This window comes from Centrocercus urophasianus, unplaced genomic scaffold (genome assembly GCF_019232065.1).
Source record: "Centrocercus urophasianus isolate 14NV4802_14NV808 unplaced genomic scaffold, USGS_Curo_1.0 seq_14, whole genome shotgun sequence".
Taxonomy (NCBI): domain Eukaryota; kingdom Metazoa; phylum Chordata; class Aves; order Galliformes; family Phasianidae; genus Centrocercus; species Centrocercus urophasianus.
In genome coordinates this window covers 42597293-42623417 of record NW_024884586.1, presented here as the reverse complement: position 1 = coordinate 42623417, position 26125 = coordinate 42597293, and the positions used below count along the sequence as shown (strand labels likewise).

The following is a 26125-nucleotide window of genomic DNA, read 5'->3' as shown; positions in this document are numbered from 1 at the left end:
GGGGATAAAATATAATACATAAACCAATAACCATCTTTTTGTTTCAAAGTCAGAACTTTTCTGATATTCCTGCCACCCGGCCACTTACCTACCACCCTATAATCTCCTTAATTTTTTGGCTACTTCATTCGAAGCCTGTCAACATAAATGTTACAAGGGAAAATACAGAACAGAGGATCTTCTGTATCTGTAGTCCGGAGATTTATCAAGTTCTTTTCAGTACTGATAACTGTTCTTAAAGTTGCTTGCTTTTTTCTACAGAATAACCATTTCTCCCTGTTATTTTGTTAATACTACCAACATTAGTAGCACTCCCACTTTTTTGTGAAACTTACACAATTCTTTAATTCCCACAGGCTATTCTTCAAATTATGATAATCTGAACGTCCCCCTCCCCCCCCAAAGGCCCTGTGCTGGATATATTTTCATGATGAGCAAAGTAAAATTCACATGTTCTTTATTTGTCCATATAACACACCATTAATTTTTTTTTTTTTTCTTTTTAAATTAGATAAAAGCAAAATTAAATGGCAGGTGTATGAAGTCCTTCTGAAACAATGCCAGAACAAAAAAACTGAATTACAAAATGTTAAAAAATATGTTGGTACATTTGAACTTAACATTCCACTACTGCATAATGTTACAGATATTGTCTAATGAAAAATAATTGTGCCACTTACCTATTTTTGCTGTTTCTAGGAAGTTTTTATTCTGTACATAGGACGATTCTGTACAAAATATGAAGTCTACATTTTTATTACTTATTACCATAAAACAAAGTACAATGTATGTACAATATTAAAATGAAGCCATACTGAAGCCACACTAAAAAGACACTTGTAATATTACTTTTGACATTCCTGATGTACAGGTATAATTTTGGAGAACAGGGAAAGGTGTCAAACACAGAACTTTATGAAGAACCACAGTCACCAAAATTCTACTTTAATTTTCCTTCCTTTTTGTTGTTGTTGGCTTTGTTTTTCTGATTTTTTTTTTTTTGTTTTGTTTTTTAAGAATGGTTCAGTAAAGGATTATAAATATATAATTATTGATAATAAACATGCTAAACAATTAGTGGTGACAGATTTTGGAATACTGCCTAATAAAATGACAAGTGGCCCCAAACTTAAAATATGAATCTATATGAAATTTAAGTGTCTAGAAATAGCATATTTCTATTTCTTTTTGGTGAATGTTTATCTTCAATAAAGAACAGAAATTAAGTTTAGACAGTGGAAAATGTTCTTATACGTTGAGCATCACACAGTCGATCAAACATTGATATACATTTTTTTTTTTCCTTCCCCTCCTTGGGTAACATAATTCCTTTCAGCAACCTCTTGCACAAACATACTGAACACCCAAAATCAAAGGTAACTGATAATCTACCAGCTAAAGATGGAAGTTCAAACAATGGTATATCAAAATACATAGACACTGCTTTACACAATTAAAAAAGCACCCTTTTTCCCTCAAAAGGAGAAGGCATCTTTAAACTGTTCTAATAGAGTTTATCCTTATGGTAAAGCATAATCTTTTTCAAGTTTTACAGGAAATGTTTCAGACGCAGTGGACATTCCACTTATAGGTTGGGTTGGTCTTTAAATTTAGTTCTTGTAAGCCAATATCTACTGCTGACAATTTTCTTCCAATAGACCACAAATATTGGAAATTGTATGTTAAATGCAACCAACAAACAGCAGGCACAGCATCTGCACAAGGTTACTACGAATGTCTGCTTTGTGCAATATCTTTATGGATGCAGGAGACATTATACTTCCTTAAAAAATGAAACAAAACTATTTTTAAAGAAGCCACATTTTTATCTCTTTATGCATCAAGACATTAAACATTAAGTTATATCATGTTACTGCCAGAGACAAAGGAAACTAATCACCCATTTAGAATAGCAGAACACATTTCAAACAGCTTGTAAGCAGGATAAGTAAGTCAAAATACTGGCCACCCTGAGAGAAATCAAATATTGAAGACAAAGAACTATATTTTAAAAAAGATTTTCCTCCCGTGCTTTTCCATCTACAACAAAAAGCTCAATACATGCAAGTAATCTTGTGGAATATATAGCAGCATTTGAAGATCATCAGCAATTCAGATGCGTTTTCAGTTCACTTGTGAGGTGTATTTGCAGCACATGTGCTCTTTACAACAACAAAAATATTTTCACAATAAAGTTATGGTCACGATCTCCCCAGCTCTTAGACTCAAAAAAAGAAGCAAAATGGAATTCAACTGTCTGTTCTTTTTCTCCTTTTACTTTGTCCTAAGCTTGTGAAGTTTTGTTTCCTGATCTTTCAGATAAAAACTGATGCAGCTGAAATGACACAAAATATCTGCCATGGAATACTGAACTCTTAGAGCCCAAGAAAAATGCTGAGTATTAAAAGCTCAGATAAGGGAGAAAACAGTGAAAGAGTATTTTATTGACTTGGAAAAAAAACCAAAATGAAATTTTATATTCAATCTGTTCCCAGTCATAGTAAACACTTGTTTGTTTTTTTTTTTTTTAGGAAAAATTATTCTACCAGTTCACTTCTGGAATACTGGTGCCATATAATATACTGAAGACTGGAAAATATGGCTTTAAATATACATAAAGTATTAGGACATGGAATATATATATACTTATATATATATCTTTATCCTAAGTAAAGGAGAAATGAATTTACAGAACCCTTAAAAGGAATCATGATCAAAGATTGTCATGACAGGTACCAGTTTGTAAGCCATGTTTTATAGTACGAAAGAATAATCACGTACTTTCAGATCTGCTGGTATATTACAAGATAGCAATGTGGAAACAACTATAAAGTTGACAAATCCTACAAAAGGTTTAATACTCAAATTTGATATAATTTTACTTTTGAAAATGCACATTTATCATTAGTACCAACTATTGGTCATTCATTTATTTAGATGCAATTAGTTTACAGAATGCTCTTCTCAAACGTGATTATAAAAACTGCATGTTATCAGCCAGTTGGTACTACGATAACACCTCCAGGAAATTGTGTCCACTTGATTATTGTCAACCCAATATTCTGCATACAGAACTGGGTCGTTTACCATTGTTTGAACTACTAATCTTGAGCTGCATACTCTTAAGTTATTGCCTACAGAACTGGGTTGAAGAAAACTTTGACTTTGTGTGTAACCAATAGGTATGGCACAAAAAATTAAGTTCTACTGTAGAACTGAGTCCAGAAAAAAAAAAACTGTTCCTCCAAAATAATATTTCACTGTAATAGCTTAATGCCCATCATGTGATATTAATTCATCAGCTCTGCAATGTGATTCCAAGGCTTTCATGGTATAGATATCCTGAGGCAGTTCTGACTTGCGTCGCACGAGAGGACGATCTTTTTTCTGATCTTTCTGTGCCTGAAACCAAAGTAGAACAAACTTGACAAAAAATGTTACTTCCTGAACATTAAAATATTCCTTGCACATCCATCTTTACTTTCTGGAATGAAATTCTTACCACCTCCTTTTTATGCCATCACCTGTCTAGTTTTAAGTCTTGACACTTTTTTTTTATTTTTTATTTTCATTATTTTTTTCCTCCACAAAAAACCCAAAAAACTGAGAAACCCTAAGAAACTAGAGCTACCAGCAATCACAGCATTACTACTGTGACAGTCACTTGATTATAACTGCTCTTAAAGTAAAATTCTGACCTCTCTTGCCTTACAATTTTTCATTTTGTGTATCTTTACATCCAAGACAAACAATCCTAACTTTTCCCATGCTTGTTTACTTGCACCATTCACACACCTGAATTCATAGGATTCTCCCACATTATTTTACTAATGCTGTATCAAAACCAGATAGTATTGACAGTATATTTTTCAACTACATAGGGGTATTTTCTTGCAGTCTCTACGTCCTTCTAATCTACCCCAATTTGGTTGTTAATCAATATTTATTCTTTTTCTTTAAATTATACTCAGTCTATGAAGGAGCACAAGGTCAGTAATTCCTTTCTGCAAATATTCTTTTCACCCCTCTTTCCCCAACTCCTCTTCTCAAGCTGTTACACTTCACATACATTTGAGCTCATTAGATCTGCACTGAAATTTTTCACTCCTTACAATTTCTGTTAAGCCACACAGCTGCAATCTGCAAATGGCATCATTTCAGATTCACATTCCTCACCTGTAGTGAATGCTATAATTCTTTCCTGATCAATGTGACATGCTGCTTTCATTCTTCTCATTGGGAAAAATAATTTTTATTTTTCCCCCCACCTTTGTTCCCTAAACAGCCTTATAAAAGGAATTCTACACTTAAAAATAATTTATGGCCCTTATAAAAACCAAGCAGCTTTTACTTTGCCTTTTTTTTTTTCCACAAGCATCTTCATTAAGTTATTAAAGCACTGATCAAGTTGTATCATACCAGACTATTCACTACGCACGCAATCTGGGCAAGAAAAACAGCTGCTGGTGGACCTTCCTCAGCCATCCCATCACTTCAATATCGATACTCTGCGTAAAGCCTTACTTTCAATGACACTGTATAGATCTTTACACTGTGCCTCACTTCTGATCTTTTATTTTTGACTTAAAAACAAACAAACAAAAAAAACCACAAACCCTTCATGCTGACTTTTTTTTCCTGGGAAGCCAGTTTAGCTTGTTTTAGCAGCAGTTTCCTTTGGTACTTGAGCAAGGGATAAGTAAGTCTCTCTCCAGTCTGCAATCACAAATGCCACTGCATACCTAGCCTGCTGTCCACAGTACCCCACAGCCCCTCAGTCCTTTTCTTATCACATGAGCCAATGATCAATCTCCTTGCAGGCTTCATACTTAAAGATTTCTGTAAGTTTATGGTTTTGTGTTTTTTTTTTTTTTTTTTTGTTGTTTTGTTTTGTTTTGTTTTTTTTGTTTTTTTTTTTTCAACTCCAGTTTCAAACTGTCCTGTTCACCCAGTTAAGACAGGATCTTTATCTTTGAGAAATGGGTTTAGAGCTCTTAATCATTTCATTTACTTCTTGCACCCTTCTCTAATGGAGAAATGCAGGAAAGCATGCACCTGGGGAGATGGTTAAAGAACACTTAAACTGTTCTCAACAACTCCAAAACTTAATTTTACCACTTTTCTCTTTTCCATTAGCTTTTACTGCAAACTGCTTCAGAAATGAGTGTTTAAAAGGTAGCCATCACAGAGTATAACTTAGAAGTTTATTATTATTAACTTCAACCTACTGAATTCAAAATCACATATTTCTTAGAATAGATGAAATACAGTATTACAGAATAATTTTAGTTGTTTAATTAATGGAATTTTAAGTAATGAAAGAGGTAAAGTCCACGTTATGTTTATTGTAATTAAGTTCCTTGTTTGATATTTTCATTCAAATTAAGACTTTATCTCTGATCTCAATCCCTCACCTTGACATCACTGCTCTGATCTTAAACTTTGCTGTATATAGAGGTACTCAGACTATTGATATTTTACCAGATATCTGAGTAATACTGTACTGCTTGCTCCCTGTCACCCCATCACCTTCCATTAGTTCCCAGTTCAAATAGTTCTCCAAAGCTCTAGTTCTAATGCTGGGACTCTGCTTCCACTTATGTTAATTAAAAAAACACTCGGAGATCACTAATAGTTAGCTAAAGACAGAAGACTAGAATGGCCTTGAGTCTCCTTGTCTTTTTGTAGGTAATGGAACGTTACCAGACCGTGAATTGGGAAAGACAGCCTACGTGTGTAGGCAAGGAAATTTACATGGTGGACACTTCACAAGTTTTGTCAAAACACTGTAGGCTTTAGCCAAAATTGTGAATAACAGATAAAAGAAATGTAATCCCTAGTATCTCACTATTTTATAGGTTCTCCTTACTAAAGACAAAACTGTTATGTAGTTAAGAGATTTATACATTTTTAATTCTGCTTAGGGGAAAAGCGTTGCTTCTGCTATGACTCAGCTAATTTCTAAGTTGAAAGGAAATGAAACCTTTTGTAGAATATCTCAAGAGGTTTTCATCAGATCCCTAGACATGAGAAATGTAACACCATATTCCTTGCTGCTCTATTAGCACTTTAAAGTAGCAGCTCTAATGAAGTTTCTTATTGCAAGACACAAAAGTTAGAGATGAAAATATAGCTAGTTTATCTCTGGAATTAACCAAAAAAATCCAGAATTAAGAGTAACTGCCAGATTTATCATTTGTTAATACAATTTGTAAAGGGTACTTTATTATCTTCACATAACCTTACCTGACAAGCCTCTTCTTTCACTGTCTTTTTCAGCATCTGCAAATCTTCAATTAAAGGCCCATCTGTTTCCATTGCAACTGGACTGTTCAGCAAGCTCGTGTCACTATACGTTGGGTACTAATAAAATGCAAAGTGTTAAAATAATCATTCTGAATAGCAGTAACTAAATACTAAGAGTGATTTAGAGCACCTTAACGCTGCAATTACTGGAGATTAGCTTCAACATCTTATGCTTCCAGGTACCAAGGAATAATTTTTTTCCTAAGTGTACATAAAAGATGGAGAAAAATGGAACTCCAGTGTTTCCATTCTGGCATACATGTCCCATTGAAAAATTACACTTTATCTCAGACTTAATTTTAAAGCATATTCATATTTTGCCAATTTTTGGCAGCTGAAGACTCCCTAATACACTGTCTAGTGATTTCTGTCTAGTGATTTAAGAACAGTGTGACAGCACAATGATTTTTATTGCTGGTGCAATTTTGTATTTATAAAAGAAAATACACAGTTTAAAAGATTAAGTTACTATAGACAAAAACCTTTAAAGTTAAATACTTACATAGGACAGAAAATTTTAATAAAGCAGCCATACAAGTGCTTTGGGAATTAAAAAGATTATGTGAAAACACTCATAGTATCTGAAACTTGCTGTTCAATAATCTCAATAGTTTATCAATAGGTTAAGTTCGATTTAACTCCAGTGAGGCTTAAGTGGTCTTTGAATAAAAACTCATTCATAAGCACACTTTCTCATCTATTTGTCTTCATAGATATTTTAGTGTCTGTGCCAGCAACATCATATACATAAGATAATAAAAAAATCTAATCAGCAGGGGTTGTAATATCAAGATCTAAAATTTTAAAGTGTATTCTGTTATGCAAAGTCAGGAATAGCTCTGAACAACAAGAACTGTTAGTAATTAAAAATTAAGGGAGTGTTAATAAATTCAGGGTGGAAGGGGGAATTGCTAAAATCCATTATATAGACTGCAGTGTTCAAATTAATCATTTTAAATCACTTGTCATTATCACCTCTCTTCAAGCAGGCTATGCAGAATATATGGTATACAGGCTGTGCTACCCAGCTTCAGAAAGCACACTAAATGACAAGAAGTTAATTGCAAAAACTAGCAATTTTATACTTCAGAACTGTGGATTTTACTACGAGTCTATTCATTTATTTAGACAGGCACAGCTCACCATTTGTGACAGCAAATGACCATCTCTATCAAGCACTCTTGAACCAAGTCTTTTGTATGACATTAGAGAACGTTGTGTCAGTGAAAGACAACCACTATTTTCAAGCACATGGCTTTTCTAAAACTCATTTGACTCTTCTATTGTTAGGCATACTCTGATTTTTAACATTTTTTATTTGAGCAGTTTAGTAACTGTTCCCTGGTAGAAATGCTCTAAGGGGAAAAAAACATTTATGAAATACCTTCTCTTTAGGAAAAATATGACCCCATACTTGGTTTTAGAACACCAATGAGATCATAAAGTGCCCTGCTTCCTCTTCTACCACTCAAGCTAAGCTGCTGCAAAGACGCAGCACAGTAAGTTGCTTGCTGCAATAATCTACTTGCTGAGAAGTAACAGAAATGGGTTTTTGTTTTTTTGCCTACAACAGCAAATCAGTGACTGCGATAAGGAAAAAGACTCTTTCAGAAAATGAATGAATAAAAAGAGAAGTGGCATTCTCCAAGAAATGAGAGTGGGTGAGGGGAATTCAGGCTGAATCATCACCTTCTCCCATGATGTCAAGATAAGCACTCTAAAGGAAATTTTCTTTATCAATATTTTAATCATGTCAGATCACAGATACTTGACAGGACATTTCCTTTTCAGTGAGAATCTGATGTGCACATTCACCAAGTGACTAACCCATAGCAAATATGAGAACAAATGCAGTAGACAAGAATGTACAATTTTAGTTTAATTCATTTGACACAGAGGAAAACTGAGCAGTCATAACTCACAGTTTGCAGAAAGATCTCTTTTGTAATATATTGTGTGCAAAACAGCTTTCAAAGAGAAACCAATTATGGCATCTCTACGTTTTCCACTATTTTGCACAATAACTTTTCAAACCGCAATACAGTAAATCTCCTATTATAAGAAAAGGAAAAAGTACTTCACATCATATTTTTCAGAAACCTTTTTTCTTATTAAAGAACTACTTGCACAAGAGAAAGGTTACAAATTTTAAAGTACTTTTATTGTATATCTTTCATAATACAATTAATGAAATTGTTTTATTTCCATGACCAGTCAGACCTGTTTCCCCCACTGATATTTAACAAAACTAAAGTATTAAAACATGAACATCTTATGTTAATCTTTTCTAAATACCTGGGGATTTGATTTGGCTAGATTTTCTATTTTAACCCATGCTTCTTCCCGTTCCTTCAATTTTAGCTTCTCTCTGAAAAAAATTTCAAAGCAAAAATGGCAAAAGAAGCTTGGTGAATCCTGTATCACAACTTGTGTATTTTCTTTAACATTAAAAGAAACATCACTAGAAGAATAAATTGTTTGGCAACGCCCATTTCAGTTTAGCGCCCAAAAAACCCATTTCATGTTGGCATTACAATCTGTATCAATGTCATGATCCCAAAGCAGCATTAAAAAGAAAAAAACCAAACCCAATCCTCTCATGAAGCAACCAGCTATCACAAACTAATCTTTGCTAATTGTACACTTAAAATTATTGTAACTCAAAGGGAAAAAAAAATTGAACTGTTACATGGATTCTTACTGTCATCTCAGTGGCTTGGGTGACAGTTTAAACAAGAGAAAAAAACCAGAGATATTTTGAATTGTACACAAATAGAGACATGAAACAAAACAAAACATAACAATCAAAAAACACAATAAATCATTCAATGGAGTCACAAGAAATGATACTTCAGAAGTAAGGTTTCTTTCTGTATACCTGATTTTTTTCAAATTTAAGTTATTGGCTTTTCCTACCCTAATAAACTGCCTCATGTATAGGCTTGAACAAACTCTTTGAAAGGTGGCAGAGTTGTGAAAGGGCTTTTAGATCAACAGTACTTAAAAAAAAAAAAAAAAAAACAACTTTCAGGCTTCAACACATGGAGTAGCTGATCCTGGCTTAAAACTCAGCAATTATAATTCAAGCCTACACACAACTTGCCTGCAGCACTTCATTAAGTTAATCTTAGAGTCGGTAGAATTCCCTCTCCATCTAAGCTCTATTGTGGTAAAGAATTTCGTTTTGCTGTGATGTCACCCTTAGCACTGTCTGCCTCAGTTCACATTCAAATAAAACGTCACGAAACAACCACAACCAAAAACAGCAAACTAAACAAACAGGAAAAAGGAGGAATGATTGATTTCAGATTTAATAAAACGACTTCTACTCATTTGATAGAAGAGATTCACACAGTCTGCTCTTTCAAAAAAATAAATATTCACTTTTTGTCCATATAAGAAAATATATGCAATACTACAAGTTAATTTCTATTTGAATTATAACAAGCAGCTTCAAAATTTAAGTAAGATTATCTACATTAGAAATTTACATTACTTCCAAAATATTGTTTTAATTCAGGTTCAGAATTTGAAACATTGTCTGAGGGAATTCTTGGTCACTTAGAAAGTAAAAATCAAATTGAAATCCAGATATTTTTAATACCTGCTTTTTAATCATGCTCCCAGTTTCTAAGGTAAGCACTGAATGATTCACACATTTGACTTCTATTTCCAATCTATTAAATAATTTTGAGGTCCAGAGGAATAGCAGGTTTATGAAAAGTAAATTCATGAGCACAAAATTTAGCTTCATTTTTGGGCATTTAGCAGAAAAAATTCTAGCTTCTAATTTCCTGCTCACTTTCAGTGGCCTGTGCAGGACTACAGTAAGTCATCAGGATTCTTCTGGCAAACAGTGCATTATAACAGTGACAACTTTATCTTGGATTATTTCCAGAACAACAGGCACACATGCGCATACAATGCAATGTCAAAAATACTGGAAAAGTGTTTTGGGAAGGACTGAGTGATAACATGAGAAAATAACACAGGGTAAATACAGCATGCAAAAAATAAACAGAGGATGTCAACCAAGCTCTTCAGCAGATCATTAACAGTGGGCCTCCATGATTAGCAGTGTCCTTTTCCAAAAACTAGTTTTAAGAAAGGTGATATGCAGCAGCATTGGGCCAAAGACTACAGGAAGTACCCCATTCTGAAGATTCTACAGTTCACATGTAATGAGAACTTTTACCAAGCAAATTTTGAGACTGTTGTACTGTAATCAAGTGGGTACAACTTCCCAGTAGAGACATAGTTTTTCAGAGCGAAAGCACTCTGAACAAATTATTCAAGAACAGACAGACACTGACATGAAAACTTACTTCAGTTTTTCTGCTTTAAATTGCTGTGTGCAGTCATCGAACAGTTTTTGGTTCATCTCCATGAAGAGTTTCAGAGCATTGTATATCAAGCCATGTATTGTCCTATAAGCAAAACTTCTGGTTGAAACTCAGAGTACTTTAAACTTTGAAATCTATTTTTTCTGGTGAACAGAAGCCAATAGCCTACATAACTGGAAAATCACATCATTTCAGAACAAATGGAAACAACACTAGTTAACGGAAGTTTCAGTTTACCCTCCAAAGGGCCAACACAAGTACTAAAGTTACCATTCCACTTACTCTATAGTACTACTTGTCACCTATATTTTTCATGAACTTCATTTTTCAATACTGTGTATACCAAGAGGACTGGGTTTGAAATGACTGACCTTAATCAAGATCAGTTGTTAAAGAAAATGCAAGATAGCGTTACAGTTTTTGAAATAAGTAACTTACTGGCAACTGACAGAGTGATTATAAGGAGCCCAGAGAAGACATTATTCATTTTGGCAACTGCCACACAGCAACAGCACTTAGTTCAACACAATTATGCCAGGACTCTTTGGAAAAGCGTTAGAAAAGTGATGTGGAAAACAACAATGACAAATATCTGCCTTATGAAGCACTTATTTTTACAGAGTATTTTACAAATTCTGGTGCATAATCTGCTGATCATCAAAACCACACAGCAAGCAATCGGTTAAGTGATTACTTTGTAACACAAGTGAGTTGCAAGTGGGAGAGCAGCTGTACTGGGTAGCACCACTTCTGCTCAAATCAAAATGAATGCATGTTCTTGAAAGCCAGAAAAATAACTGACAACAATCCATGTTTACTATATGCAGTTGCATCACTGAACCAAAATCTCATTTGTAAGCACATTATTTGTTACTGCTTACATCCAGCAATAATTATCAACCGCTAACATCACTTTATCTTCCTTTTTTTTTTTTCTGTGTTTAGAGGTAGATGCAGTATGCGTGCTTGGCTAACCAGACCTCAGTTCATGGCCAGCACTAGACTGTGGATGCTTTCATCATTCCAGCAGTTGCACCACAGCAGAAACAAAGAGGCCCTTTACAATGGAACAGCTGCAGAAAGGAGCTGACCAGGACTGTTTTCATGTGCAAGTACTATGTTATTGTGGGGGGAAAAAGTGAAAACAGTCAATGGAGAAAGAAAACAAAACACAAAGGGGGAAAAAACAAGAAAAGGAAAGGAAATAAAATGATCCAGTCTAAAACATACTGCACTAGAATTCAGAAGAAATGCAAATGAGCAAAGTTAGAGATCAAAGAAATCAGTTAGTCTTCAGAAATATCCAGATTAGAGATTAACAACAAATTTTCCTCACATTAATAAAAATGCCATGGATTAACATGTACTAAAACATTGTTTTTATGTAATGGAAGGAAGACTTGCTTAGAATTTTTGCTTATATTGCTTATAATGTTCAAAATCAACATTTTGACAACAGTAATCTTTTTACTCTGCAACCCCAATGACATATAATAAAAACCTCAACACATTTAAAACTTCCCAAAGACAGGATTTGAGCTATTTTCAAGGCTAAACTAGACAAAAAAAAAAAAGCACAAAATTTTATTTGTACAAATGTTTCTTACTTGTTCCAATGTGTCTTTGAATTCCGGTATAGAGATGGAAACATGATGGGTAAAATCTTTGCTGCATTATCACTAATTAAGCTCATAATATACTCATTATTCCAGTAGTATAATGCACGCTCTGCAACCTAAGACGACACAGAAAAAAGAAACACTTCTTCAAACAATCTTTTAAAAAGCAAATATTTGGCAAAAACATGTGACAGGTAAGAAAAGCTGTAAATGAGATTTGGAATTTTGTAGCATGAACTAGAAGCTACTCATGGAACTGATGGAGAAAGGAAAACTGCTTTTTCCTTAACAAGGACACGATTCAAACCATTCAAACAGCCCAAGAAATGCTCTTCTGCAAGAAAATGTATCTGTAGAATTCAATTTCAAGAAGAGAAATGCAAGCATTACATACTGCTAAGTTTCAGGTACTTCTGTGTACACAACAATTGTAAGCTGCTAAGAATAATATTTAAGTGAATCATCAAAAATAAACTCTAGTACTGCACACTCAAAAAGAGACAATAAGGCTAACTTTTGGATCTCCCAATTTTGCCATAGATGTTAAGACTTTCTGTAACAACTGAAGCTAAGTATGGTGAATAACAGCAAATTTGCTTTGTAAAAATCCTCACTGCATTGCACATTTTTAAGTACAGACCTGAAAGTGTGGACTGGACACACATTTGGCTAGCTGTCTGAAAAGAGGCTCCATAACTTTTACAAATTCAGATGGCTCAATAACATCTAAAATTTCTTCTAATTCATTTAAAAACATGACTTCTTTTGGACTGTGAGTCTTTGGCCAGTATTTCAGCAGTGCCATTACAACCTGTAGAAGCAAAATGAACAAAATTTTTGTAAGTTAGTACATGACAAAGTAATTACATCTCATTAACATGTCTGATGAACGGAAAAAACAGTTGAACAGAAAAAAACCCTCAAATATTTGTCCCATATAACAACAATGATCAGATATGGTTCAGTGCAGAAGCACCCATTCACTGATCACCACTTTGCAATTAAATGTGTTGGACTAATGATACAAAACATTATACACAATTTCAGATAATTAAAAATATTCGTCTAGGTATGCAGCTATGTGCAGCCAGACAAAAGTCTGTTTTTGTTTATGTTCCAAAGTTAGTATCTGATTCTAAAGGAGAACAGGATCTGACTCAAGTCTTGCATCAGTATGTAGCTACGTGTGCCAGAAATCTGTGTGCCAGCACAGTATCAGCCTCACAACAGAGCACAGTTCAGGCAAGTAAATATCTGACTAAATTGCTTTTGGATCAGCTGTTTCATGCAGAGTCAGCCAGAACAAAATAAGCAGAGTACACTCAATTTTGCTCCTAAAAAATACACCTTGGAAACTATTAAATAATTTTCAACATTGTAGAGAAAGATACCCATCTGATATGTCAAATGGTTATATACCTGATTCTTCCTAACAAAAATAATTACCTATCAATACTTTATTCTCCAAGTGTCCTTAAACAGTTCACTGATAAAAAGGACATCAGTCTCCCCAAAATATATAATAAAGGCAAAATAAACTTACTGGTTCTGTAAGCGTGCTGTCCTTCTCTAAAAACTGAACTACACAGTATGCCAGCTACAATCAAAGAAAATATTTTGTTAACACTTCTTGTGAAATGGAACACACTGAAATCAGCAGCTTAACCAGGGAATGTTACTGAATTCAGATAAAACAACAGTACTTCTGAAATTTTACAAAGATTTGGAAGACAATTTAAACAACAGAAGAGCAAATACGCTCTAACCTTTTTTCTCAAACTTCTCAATTCTATTCTCATCTTCTCTCCTATTTATAATATGAAGGAACTTTCAATAAAATCTCTCAAGAAAGAACAAAAAAGGAAGAATGGCTGAACAAAAGTTCCTCCCCCCATTATGATTTATTCTTCTCCCATCACTCAGTAGATCACTAAATACAACTGATACATTTTTATCAGAAAATAAGAAAAAAAATATAAGTTTAATCAACCTGATTTTTTCTAGCATATATTAGGAGATCTGCGTGATTCCAGTGTACAAAGATACCAATAATGAGGAAGAAAAAACACTTAAATTTGCAGATATTTCCCACTGTTATTCTCTAACAGAGATATGCACAAGTGTAACAATTACCTCACGTTATGGAAGGTTTGCATAAAGTTATCACCTGAAACAATACTTGCATGCTGCTTTCACTTTCTAGGAAGATCCAATCTACAGAATTAGGAAGAACTTACACTATTAATACTCTAGGAAATATTCAACGTGAAATTAGACTTCTTCCACAAAGTAGTGCAATATCAATCACATCTATTACATCTTTGCTCAAATGCTCTGCTTGTTTGTACATAGTTTTTCCTTTATTATTTTTAATTAAAGAAACAACCTAGAATCTCACCTTTATACAAAAATAATTGCTCACTTTAATAAAATAAACTTCATAGTTTCACTGAAGCAAATGCCCACTCAGAAGCCAACACTGCAAAGGTTGAATCAGCTCCTGCTGGAAAAGGAATAACCTGCACAATTGTATCATTTGCTTTACAAACGAAGTTTAACTCTCCTCTCTTACCCATAAGGAAACGGCTAGAATCTTTTCTAAATAAGGTTCTTGCATGGTAAGAAGGAATTTACACCTATTATTGGTGATCAAATGATCTGCAAATTATTGCTTTATTTCAGCTCTTCGTTATGAAGAAAAAACCTTGTGGATACCTTGGAAATAATGAATACGAAGAAAGCACTATGTATGAAGCACATCTATCTTCACAAAGTCCACTGGGAGAATAGCAAAGTTTGTTTCTCAGTGGGCTCTATCTAGGCTACAGGTGAAAACCTAAAAAATCATTTCTAGCTGACATAGCGACAAACGATCTGAAGTGTCTTCACTGAGAATGTCCATGCCTAGAAGCTGCTAACTTAGCAAGACCTGAACGCCTTCTCTCTCTCCCTTTACACAGACCACACACACACACACACACACACACACACACACACACACACACACACACACACACACACACAAAAGCACTCAAAAGCCCCATCCAGCCTGACCCTGAATGTCACCTGGGAGAAGGCATACACCACATCTCTGGGCAACCCATTTCCGTGCTTCATTACCCTTATTATAAAAAAAAAACTGGGTTTATATCCAGTCTCAATCTCCCATTTTAGTTTGAAACCACTTCCCCATGTCTTATCACAACAGATCCTGCTGAAGAGTCTGTCCTCTTCTTTCCCACAGCATCCCTTCAGGTCTCCCTAGAGGATTCTACAGGCTGAAAAGTTAATACTTCAACTTGGTTCCTCTTTTCAAACATAAAATTGGAAGTCATAATTCTGTTTTCTAAATTATTTTCTACTTACTAACACCATCCCACACTGATTTAAAAACATTTTCAACCTCATCACCAAAGTTAGTAAAAAAAATACACTGAACAGTTTCGAGACTTAGGATTTTCTGTATAGGAAAAAATAAACTATGAGCACCAGTTTCAAGCAGATACAAAGATCTGACTAGATTACAATATTTATCAACTTCACTTCTGAGAATTATTACTTTGCATCTGTGCCTAGACAGTCAACTACTACATCTTTTTCACCCTAAGTGCCAGCAGTCCGACTGAAGCAGAAATTGTGAACGTGAGACTCGCTGTACGTCTGAAGTTCGGTCTAGGCGCTGTTTTCTAATGTTTGTTCATGCATGGAAGTTCAGTTGATCAGGCCATTTCCTTTCTTGTTTTTGATGATTGCTAACAAGAATTTCCATTCCAAGTGCCTTCTCATTTCATTCAGTAGGACATGTCATAAAAGATGGGCATGCCTACGCCTTTTGTTGATGGGAATGCAAGTCATCCAAAGATTTAGAATTATTACTTGTGAAGTAAGGGAAATAGATAAAGATCAGATCATCTCAGTCAGGTAGAGTAGAAGAGAGAAGAGAAGGTGGTCATCATAGCAGACCTCTGCACTTCTTGTCATCTAAAAAAAACCACCAAACAAATCTTACCTGTGGATGGTAAACACTGAGTGATTTCACTTTGTGCAGTGGTAACAAAACCTTCAATAGGAATATTTTGTGCTCTTCTTTTAATGGTAAGGCAAATCCATTAATTATGCTGCCAGGGAGAAAAAAAAGCAATTATTCAGAATATTCCAATAGTCACTACTGCACAGCACATACAAAAATCCTTGATTTCATAGCTTTTTTCTTTTTTTTTTTTCTCTTGGAAAACACAATGCAGCAGAAAAAAAAATAGATTCAACACATACCAGAGTTTTTGATCAAGCTCTTAAAAGAATACAACTTAACAGAACAGACAAATCAGCAATCTTCCACTAAGATGACCATCTAACATTGCAGATAGCCTTCTAATTCTAAAATTAAGTGCCATGAAACTTATAATTTATTATATAAAAACTGTGTAAAGTAAAACTAATAATGCTTTTAAGGTGTATTTACACACATATTTTTTAAAGAGCTTGCATCTTTGGATGAGAAGTCAACTGATAACGACCCCAGTTTTGACTGAGTTAGCAGCTTCACGTCGTGCAACTTAGATTCAAGGGCTGTCAGACACATCACTGAAGTTCACTTTAAGGAGATTAACAGATGATTTCTGAGGATTTATAACCCATTCTTTCCATGCTTACTTGCTATACATTTAGTGAAGTTAGAGGAATTCTTAAACAAATTACCACTAGTTACATTTAATTACAGCTACCTTGCAGCTTATCTTTATTACAAGGATAATAATGTAGAAAATGAAACTTAAAATGATAAAAAAATTTATCACATCCCAAAAATGCTGCTGTGCAGTTGAAGTTTTTGCTCTGTTTCTGCACTCTTACACAAAATTCAAAGTTAAACTTCTCCACATGCTATTTTCATCTTGTCTCATAACCGTTGGCAATCCCCAGCTGAATATTTAAAGTCTCCTTTGAAGATCAAGACAGTTTAATTGGACAAAACCTACAACTTACCTTCCCAATATTTCCAGTAATTCTGCTATGCCATTGTGATGTTCTGTTTCATAAATAAACCTGAAAAAAAAAAAAAAAAAAGAAGTTTTACTCAGTTTCTGCTGAACAGAGAAATACATCTACCACTGAGATGACCATCTAACATTGCAGATAGCCTTGACCTCTCAGGTTTGAATCGCACAGCAGAAAACAAACTTTGTGGAGCCTATGGAAACAGTCAAGCAGCCTTGGAAACTTTTCTAAACATAATGGCACACTGTGTTCTTGAAGGCCCTGCTCTCCAGAAGATCCGCACACTCCACAAGCACATTAAGCTGCCTTCAACCTTCACGCTTGCTCTTTTCACTCCCATTTAACAACAGTGCATGCACTTCAGCTTTAACAATCCTACTCTGTGTCATTTCAATAATGCAAAACACAGCAAACAGCGCTTTAAATATTAAAATAACAGAACATCTGGCACAATCAAATGCCATGACTCAACCTTCTACAGCACATGCAAGCACAAAGTGTTCGAGCAGTTACTACTCATGGAGCTAAAAAGCTATTTGGTATTAGACTCCTGTACACACAAAAGGCTCAGCAATGAACAGAAGTAATCACATTTTCGTGCATTTTCTTCTGAAAGAACACTGTAATTTACCAGGCAATCATCTTTCTTATGGTCTTCTCAATTGCTTAAGCATAAATTTGTCAAGAAAGTTCCATGCACAAATTCAGGTACTTTGAAAATAATGATTTTTTTTTTTCACTTACTAGAAAGTATTATTAATTTCATTTAGTAGAAAATTATTTTCTATTTGAAAACTTCTGATAGACCAACATATTACAGGTGCTTTTAACCCAGAACGTTAGACATGACTGTTCTTTTCTCCTTAAAGATACACTTGATATAATTTAGGACAACAATTTCAAGCAAAATTAAATGCAATGATACAAAATTCTTAAAAAACCACACCAACATAAGCAGGAACATACTAACTTAATTTGTATACGTACATATACATATTTCACTTAAGAAAAAAAGATCAACATACCACGGGGACAGAATTTATATAATTCTGGACAGTGACTACAGGATAAATAAAGATCAGATATTTCCTGCATCTTATTAAGATTAAGTAGTAAGATTTAGAGGAAAAAAGTATATGGAAAGGAAACATTTTGAAAAATTCTACACATTCTTTAAGAATTTGTCATGCACAATGCACTAATTCAATACAGAAGTTTAAATAACCTTCCTCCCTGGTACTCATATTCATAAAAGTTTACTTCTGAAAGCCAAAAATTTCTACTTATTTCTGCAATACTTAGGAACTATGAGTGAGGCATTTTGTTCACTCTTCTCCTTAAACTTTCCAACCTAAAATTTGGTAGAGAAAGGTCACTTCTACAGTGCATCTGTCACATAAATTTCAGATTGAAAAAAAACTATGGAGAACTATCACCAAGATTGTGAAACTATTACAAAGTCAACATAGCAACTAGAACGTTTCTCAGTATTTTAAAAGCCACCCACCAGAATAGCAGTGGAAGTAAAGACTTCCACTACTGCTGAAAGTAAAGAACATGAAGCAGAAAGTAAAAACACAGTTGAGAAATAAATTATAATAGGCTGTGATACTGTTGTACTCCTTGGTTCAGATATTATACAAAGCCATGCATTTCTGTAAAAACTAACACAACCTATGCACATAGAAATAAGTTTACCAGTTTATTTGAAGGACACACACGTATTTTTTCCTTGGGAGATACTGGCTCTAGCCAGTCAAGAACTGTTGTCTGCAGGAGAGTGAAGGCTTACTAGCTTTAAAAGTAGCTCCTCTGCATGTCTTCTAAAGGCTCACTTGCTACCACAAACTGAGAAGCGAAACTCCCTCTACAGCTGGTACTTCTGGGTGCCATTCATAAAATAGTAGCCAGTATGCAGAAGTTTTTTGCTACTTTGTTAAAGAAATTCATTTTGATTTGAAAATTGTGATGAAAAAAATGGAAACATTGGAAAATGTGTAAAAACTGATACACAGTATTATAATGACTTGTAGAAAAGAAGTGTACAAAATCTAGAAGATCAAAAAAGGCACCATAATCTTGCTTTCACACCTGATGACAGGCAATTAAAACAGACTTCTAAACCCCTTTGGAAAGACTGCAAATTAAATTTTCTTTGTGTCAATCTTTTGATTGGGTGACTGGGTATAAAAACCACAGCGTATTCTACAATAACTAAAGTTCCCACCAACCCCAAACAGAACATCTTATGTCTGAGCAAAGAAGAGCCAGCAAATATGCTCCTCCAATCAAATTCTCTGTCACTCCATTAGGGTTGCAACTTCTGCATTACAAAGAAATCAACTGCTATTACAGTATGAATACTACTACACAACAAGAGAAAGGTGTCAGATAAAGATACCAAACCACCCAATCAAGTAACATAATTCAAATATTGGCTGCCAAATACATGCTGCATGCAAGGCTCCCCCAAATTTAAATCTCTCAGGTTAGCATCAAATACTGTTAGATGTAGTAGTATTAGATATGAAGTTACTAAGATTTGAAGACTGCTAACAGTATCTTGAAGTATATTTAGCTGTTTATCTGACCAAATGCCTCATAAGACAAAGACACTCACATACCTATAAAATATATTATTAATTTGTTTTCGGATGTAAGCTCTCAGGCCTAAGAATTTCCCATATATTCTGTGAAGAGTTGTTTTAAGAAAATCTCTTTCACGGGGATCTTCACTGTCAAAGAGCTCTAAAAGCTGCAAAGAGGGAAAAGAAAAGATATACTTTATTGAATGTAATGCTCCGCAAGAGAACGTGAATATAGAGCTTGAAGCCAAAAGTTATTGTTACCTTACCTGTAATACAAACTTCTGATCAATATATTTCTTAGCTATATTAGGTTGGAAATCTGGAGATTCTAAAAACCTTAAGAAAAATTCATAAACAAGCTGAAAAAGAGTCCAACGGAAAAATACCATTAGTCTTATAAACAAAAAAAGCATTTTATGACCAGCATATTACCAAAATTACTAATTAGTTGCCCAAAATTGCACTGTTTATATTTGTACAACACATGTTTATTTACATAACACACAATGAAAGCTTTGCTTCTGGCCTCTCCATGAAGTATGTTTTTATTCAAACCTTCAGCCTCCAATACACTGACATTCATTGAAAAGATCAGTGTAAATTCAAGACATATTTTAACATCATAGAGGGATTAACTGATCTAGGGAGACAGACAGAACCTGTATGATTTTGAATCAATAAGAATGAATTTAATGTCAAAATTCTGTTAGATGATGACATCCTGTGCTTCATAAGGTACCTGCAGATGAGGCCATGCAGCTTCTAAAGTTGGTTCATCTTCCTCTGGATCAAACTCTGCTCCAGTTGGATTGGAAGATGGTGGTAATGTTCGAAACATATTAACTGCAAACTGAAATCACACATTCCTTTAAGAACTTTGAAGAAAATGAATGATTCCAAAGACAATTTTGACTGAAAAGTCTTAGCACAACCTACTTAGTTAATATCTGGAGAGAAATGCAAACTAGAAAACTCAGTAATTTAGAGAAAAATGAAATACATTTATTCTTAAGATTTTAAACTTGGAGTACAGTTTTCCATGTGGTACTCTTTAAAGTACAAACATATTGGCAGGATGTCTTATTTTGTCTCTTCACACACACACACACACACACCACACACTTTAAACACTCAAGCAAACATTTATAAAATATTTATATACACACCTGCAAAGAATTTGCAACCTCCAAAAGTAAAAGTCAGAGCCAGAGACACAAAACAAAGATTACCTGATATTGTTGTGTAAATTATTACCAGTTTCACTTCACACCATAGGCATACGGATGTGGAAATATCTCAAAACCAAGTTCCAACCTTCCTCTCTTAGAGGCACTTCTCTTAAGCCATGCCCATCTAACCATGCAGTTCAGCATCCTCAAGGAAGGATCTCTCAAGGTGTGTGTAAACACATATAAATCATTTCTGTGCCTCCAAGTGCTTGCCTAGATGCACACATGCACGAACCACAGCAGGGGCCACAAGACCCTTAAAAATGAACAGGATTTTAAAGTCCCAGTACAAAGAAAAAACCCTTAGAAGTCTTAGAAGGGAAAAAAAGCCAAAGGGTAAATTTTAGAGAACCTCTTACATCTCAAGGTCAGAAACATTCCAGAGCGAAGGTGGGTGCTGACTGTGCTTGTGTCAATTGTGCATTAATAAACTGGAAGTAACTAGATTAATAATTTCGCAATAATAATTTAAATTATGACAGGTAGTATTTCTTTATGATGTCCTCTTCTAGGTACTATACCTCACCACTGAGTGCATGTTGAATTTTTTTGTTACATAGTAAAACGAACATAATCAGATATAATCACAATTACATTAATATATGAAATACACAATCACAAATGAAAGTAAAGCACATTTGTTGGCAAAAAAAGCCTCATGTGATTTTTAGCGCACATTCTCAAGAGTGATCTTTCTTACAGAATCACAGAATGGCCAGGGTTGGAGGGGACCTCAAGGATCATGAATCTCCAACCCCCTGCCACATGCAGGGCCACCAACCTCCCCATTATATGCTAGACCAGGCTGCCCAGGGCCCCATCCAACCTGGCCTTGTAGGCCTCCAGCGATGGATGGGGCATCCACAGCCTCTCTGGGCAGCCTGTTCCAGCACCTCACCATTCTCTCTGTAAAGAATTTCCCTGACATCCAACCTAAATCTGCCCTCCCTCAACTTAAAACCATTTCCCCTTGTCCTGCAGTTGTCAACCCTTTCAAAGAGTTGATTCCCCTCCTCTTTGTAGGCTCTCTTTAGGTTACAATAGTTTAGTACAGATTTAACAAGTCTGCACTACTCTCAGTTCTCCTAAAATGACAGCCAGTTTCTTTGTGGACAGGAAAGGACTAACTAGCTTGTGATTCAATGGCTATTCTTACACCTCTGAGGAATTACTGATCCTAACTTTTACTGAGCAAGTTGGAGGGAACAGGTTTCTGCGCATGCCAATAAGAAAACCAGAAAGAGCCTTCATCTGTAAATATAAAGACAGCTATGGCTGTCAGTACTGAAAGAGACTAATTCCTCAATTCCTCTTATAATCCAGATTATTAGGTAGGGCAGATGTTGTAAGAAACAACTAAACTGATGAGCAAACAGAAAAACAATCTATTTAGCAGTCTATTAGTAAGTGAATCCAAGAGAGTCTTTCTTTATTCTGTTTTGTTGCTTGCTTATTTGGTATCAAAACAGCAGCACTCTCAACTAATTTTTGAATATATAGATCAATTCAAATTATGGTCCTAAACAACCTCTACTGCTTCAGGCTGATTCTTTGATACAAATGCCTCAGTATTCTCAGCAGCTTGAATACACTGCAGAAATGACAAGATTGCCAAAATAAAAAACAGTGGCATACTATTCTTCCCTTTCATAATGATTGAGTGTATTAGGCTGCATTCAGAAACTTTTTAATGCTGCACAGAGCTCTGCTTTAAAACGCACAAATTAAATCATTTTGTTCATTGTAAAAATACTAAGATATTCTAAAATAAATTTGGGTAGACGCTTGCTCACAGTGAGAATGTTTGCTATGCTGAATGGAGGACTATGACATACACAAAACGATTTACCAGATCAGCTGCAGCTGGCTGCATGGAACATCACAAGGCATACATACACTCCATTCTAAGTGTGTACCACAAATACTGGAAGAGGTTACTTATATACTATTACTGATACCTGATGGTTGCAACAGATTGGAGGAGGCCTTTTGCAAGTATTAACAGGAAATCTGAGAATATATTTCTTAAGTCTGACCACAGAAGACACAACAGATCTCTCAAGAAAAGAATTATTTGCAAAAGGCTACAACATCAAGAACAGCAGAAACATTTACAAGCCTTTTCAAGAACACTAATACTTGGTTCAGCAAACATGCCAGTAAAGTATTTCCACAACCAGAGAGAAGAAAGATTGCTCCACTGGATATTGCACTGAACTGAAAGTCCTGAGGATGCAAAATAATCTACTTCATCAGCTGAGTTGTTCCTATACTTTCAACAGGTGTCTAATGCAGTTCCTAAATTCTGCAAGTTTGAGTTTATTTGCAATCTAACTACAAGTCTACCCAAGAACTACACTTAAATTCTATTCTTCATAGCATACTGTCAGTCTCTAATTATCAAATTTTCAGATGATACGGGAGCCAAATGCACATCTTTATCCCCTTCTCAGTGTGTTATAAGGTGGTTTTCTTTAATTGTTCTTTTGCTTTTAAATAATATCCAAGTTTATTTAACCATCATTTCAAGATGACCCAGAAGCTCTGACAGATCAAGCTAGATTTGTTTCAATATGTTGTTTTGCAGAGGAATCCACTCCCTCCATCTGTGGTGGGACTCTGGGAAAAGCAGCATGCAGGCATGCTTCCCTGTTCCCATTGTGACTGTTTATCATTTATCAGCTCCATTCACAGTTTAAAATAATGCTGTAACATTACCTACTAGCTGGCAGGCTTAGGAGCATACGTAAGTGCTGTCCTGCCTTCTCACATCTGACAGATGGCAGAGCAGACAGTGGGAGGCAGTATCAAACTGCATCAACTAAATCTGCAAGAATTACATCATATTCCCATGAGGGAAATGTCATCCTCATGCTCTATTTTCCTCAGAGTATTCCTTCACATCAGGGATGCAGGTTTGATTTTGACTATGAATAGCATATTAATTACTCTTTCACAGAATGAAAAGGAAAACTGAGATAGGCTGTATAAAGATACTCTAAAAGTATAGACATCAATCAACTAGCAACCTCCAACCTGCCTTTGAAAAAGGTGAAAACTAGCAATAGTCAACTGACTTCCAAGAAAAACTAGGGATGATGAGACTTGGAATTCTCACTTCCTGAGACTGTTAACAGAAGAAATGTCAGCCTTTTCTAGATGGGAGAGTCTCAGACTCTTGCTATAAAGAAAGAAAAGCTGGGTTGTGTAAGGTCTTAGTATTGACTCCTACTTTCTCCCCTTCCCCCACCTCAACCCCTCCTTTTTTTTTTATTTTTTTATTTTTTATTTTTGAGAACATCAAGTGGAATGAGTTAAACTCAAAAACACAATAAATTTGTTCCATAAGAAATCAATCTCTTTTGTATTTCAAAACTTTGACCAAAAGAACATGGAAACTCAGTGCTCAAATCAAGGTACGGCATTTCTCAGTGAAGGAACAGACCTGAAATTCTCCTGTCTATGCCACTGAAATTTAGGAAAATTTACAATGAATTGGTATCATTGTGTCCTTTACCTTTTGGTCAAATGGCCTCCTCTAACATCTGCCTTTTTACCTAACATGTGTGATATAAGTTGCAAAGCCCAATTTCCTCGAAAGTCAACTTCCCACAGATGTACTTAAGCAAACATACCATAAAGGATTAATTTACATCCCCTTGATAACAACAGAACCTCACAATCTCCTCAAAATTTATCAGATTTGAGTCTTTATGAAACATGGGCTAGTGTGCCAAAATTCCCTCTGAGCTTTTAGCGCTGACATCCTTGACTGTGAAGGATGTAACTTCGGAGGAAAGGAGAACCAAAAAAAAAAAAAAAGGCAAATATGCTGCATTTTTGCAGCTTCACAGATACGTTCTGCTGCCATGGTTATATTCTCTGTTTTTCTGGCGGCCCATTTCGTGCAATGCTAGAGAAAAGTTTCAAGTGAGTAGGCATTACAGAGAGAACATGACACACATTCTCTCTTCCCTTTTGCTGAGCAGTCCAAGTGAAGCTTGACATGAGCAGCTCTGAATGACAAACTCTGTAACCTGACAGCCTGCCTCCTCTGTATTTTAACAAATAAAGCCATCCTAATAGCTAAGCTGAACCACAAATACTACACTTCTACTCCCAGTAAAATCTCTCATTCCATACTGAGTATCAAATTAAACAAAAAACCCCTACCCACATAATCAGAAATAACACTCAGAAATTCCTTGTGCATGTAACTGAGTTTGTCACTTCATCTTCATAAGTGAAAAGTACAGTGAAAAACTGCTTTAACTACTGAAATGATCTGGTTATAAAACACAAAACTTATTTCCTATATATTAGCAATTTTAAACTTAAAATTGGCCTACATGTTTCACAAAAAAAAAACAAAAAACAAAACAAAAAAAAAAAACAACCACAAAAACTATATCATCCACAAGTACTCCATCATCATCAGGGAAAGTATTCTGGAAGCTACAGAGACAAGTCTCATTTATCCAAGCTTTGAATTTTCTTATTTCTCACAACACTACAGATTCAGCATTTCCTTGGCCTCGCCTGAGATCTCTTCAATAACCCCTGACTGGTCAGCTGGCAAACATCTGTATATGCTCACTTTTATAGACACAATACAGATGCTGCCCATCCTTTCCTGAGATGGAAAGCAGCAATCGCATGGTCAGTATTCTACAAAGTTAACAATTCTCACAAGACTTCTACTGAACTCATTTAGGGAAATGTCTATGCTTCTGACAGATTAGCGTGTACCAGAACTAGCTCACAAAGCCCTGTTTTCTTCAAAATCCAAGCTAAATTCAATCATACATCCCTTTACTAAACAAGAGAATCTGTGACACATGCTTTTCACCAAAATTACTGAATTTACTATTTACATTTACTGAATGTACTTAGGCATTTGTCCACGTCTTCCAGTTCTAAGATACAAGCTCCTGCTCTGAGGACAGGATGTCCAACTTCACTATAACATATATGAGAAATGGAACTTGTAAAGGGTTTAATAGAAACATTTCATTTCCCACCATATATTTGCTTACAAACAAAAG

The 26125-nt window shown here is 35.0% G+C and overlaps 1 protein-coding gene across 3 annotated transcripts in view; it reads right to left on the bottom strand.

Annotated features, from left to right (window-relative positions):
* Window positions 1-440: 440 nt before the first annotated feature.
* The window catches only part of PPP2R5C (protein phosphatase 2 regulatory subunit B'gamma), a 73881-nt gene continuing 48196 nt past the window's right edge, over window positions 441-26125 (bottom strand). For all 3 annotated transcript variants that reach the window (XM_042813337.1, XM_042813339.1, XM_042813338.1), the window contains 12 exons: window positions 20591-20701; window positions 20118-20210; window positions 19888-20018; window positions 17252-17311; window positions 16278-16386; window positions 13812-13865; window positions 12909-13079; window positions 12257-12384; window positions 10632-10733; window positions 8602-8674; window positions 6247-6363; window positions 441-3402 (listed from right to left, as the gene is read on the bottom strand). In XM_042813337.1, coding sequence (XP_042669271.1) covers window positions 3271-3402; window positions 6247-6363; window positions 8602-8674; window positions 10632-10733; window positions 12257-12384; window positions 12909-13079; window positions 13812-13865; window positions 16278-16386; window positions 17252-17311; window positions 19888-20018; window positions 20118-20210; window positions 20591-20701 — 1281 coding nt within the window. In that variant the 3' untranslated portion in view covers window positions 441-3270. The remainder of the gene's footprint in view (window positions 3403-6246; window positions 6364-8601; window positions 8675-10631; window positions 10734-12256; window positions 12385-12908; window positions 13080-13811; window positions 13866-16277; window positions 16387-17251; window positions 17312-19887; window positions 20019-20117; window positions 20211-20590; window positions 20702-26125) is intronic.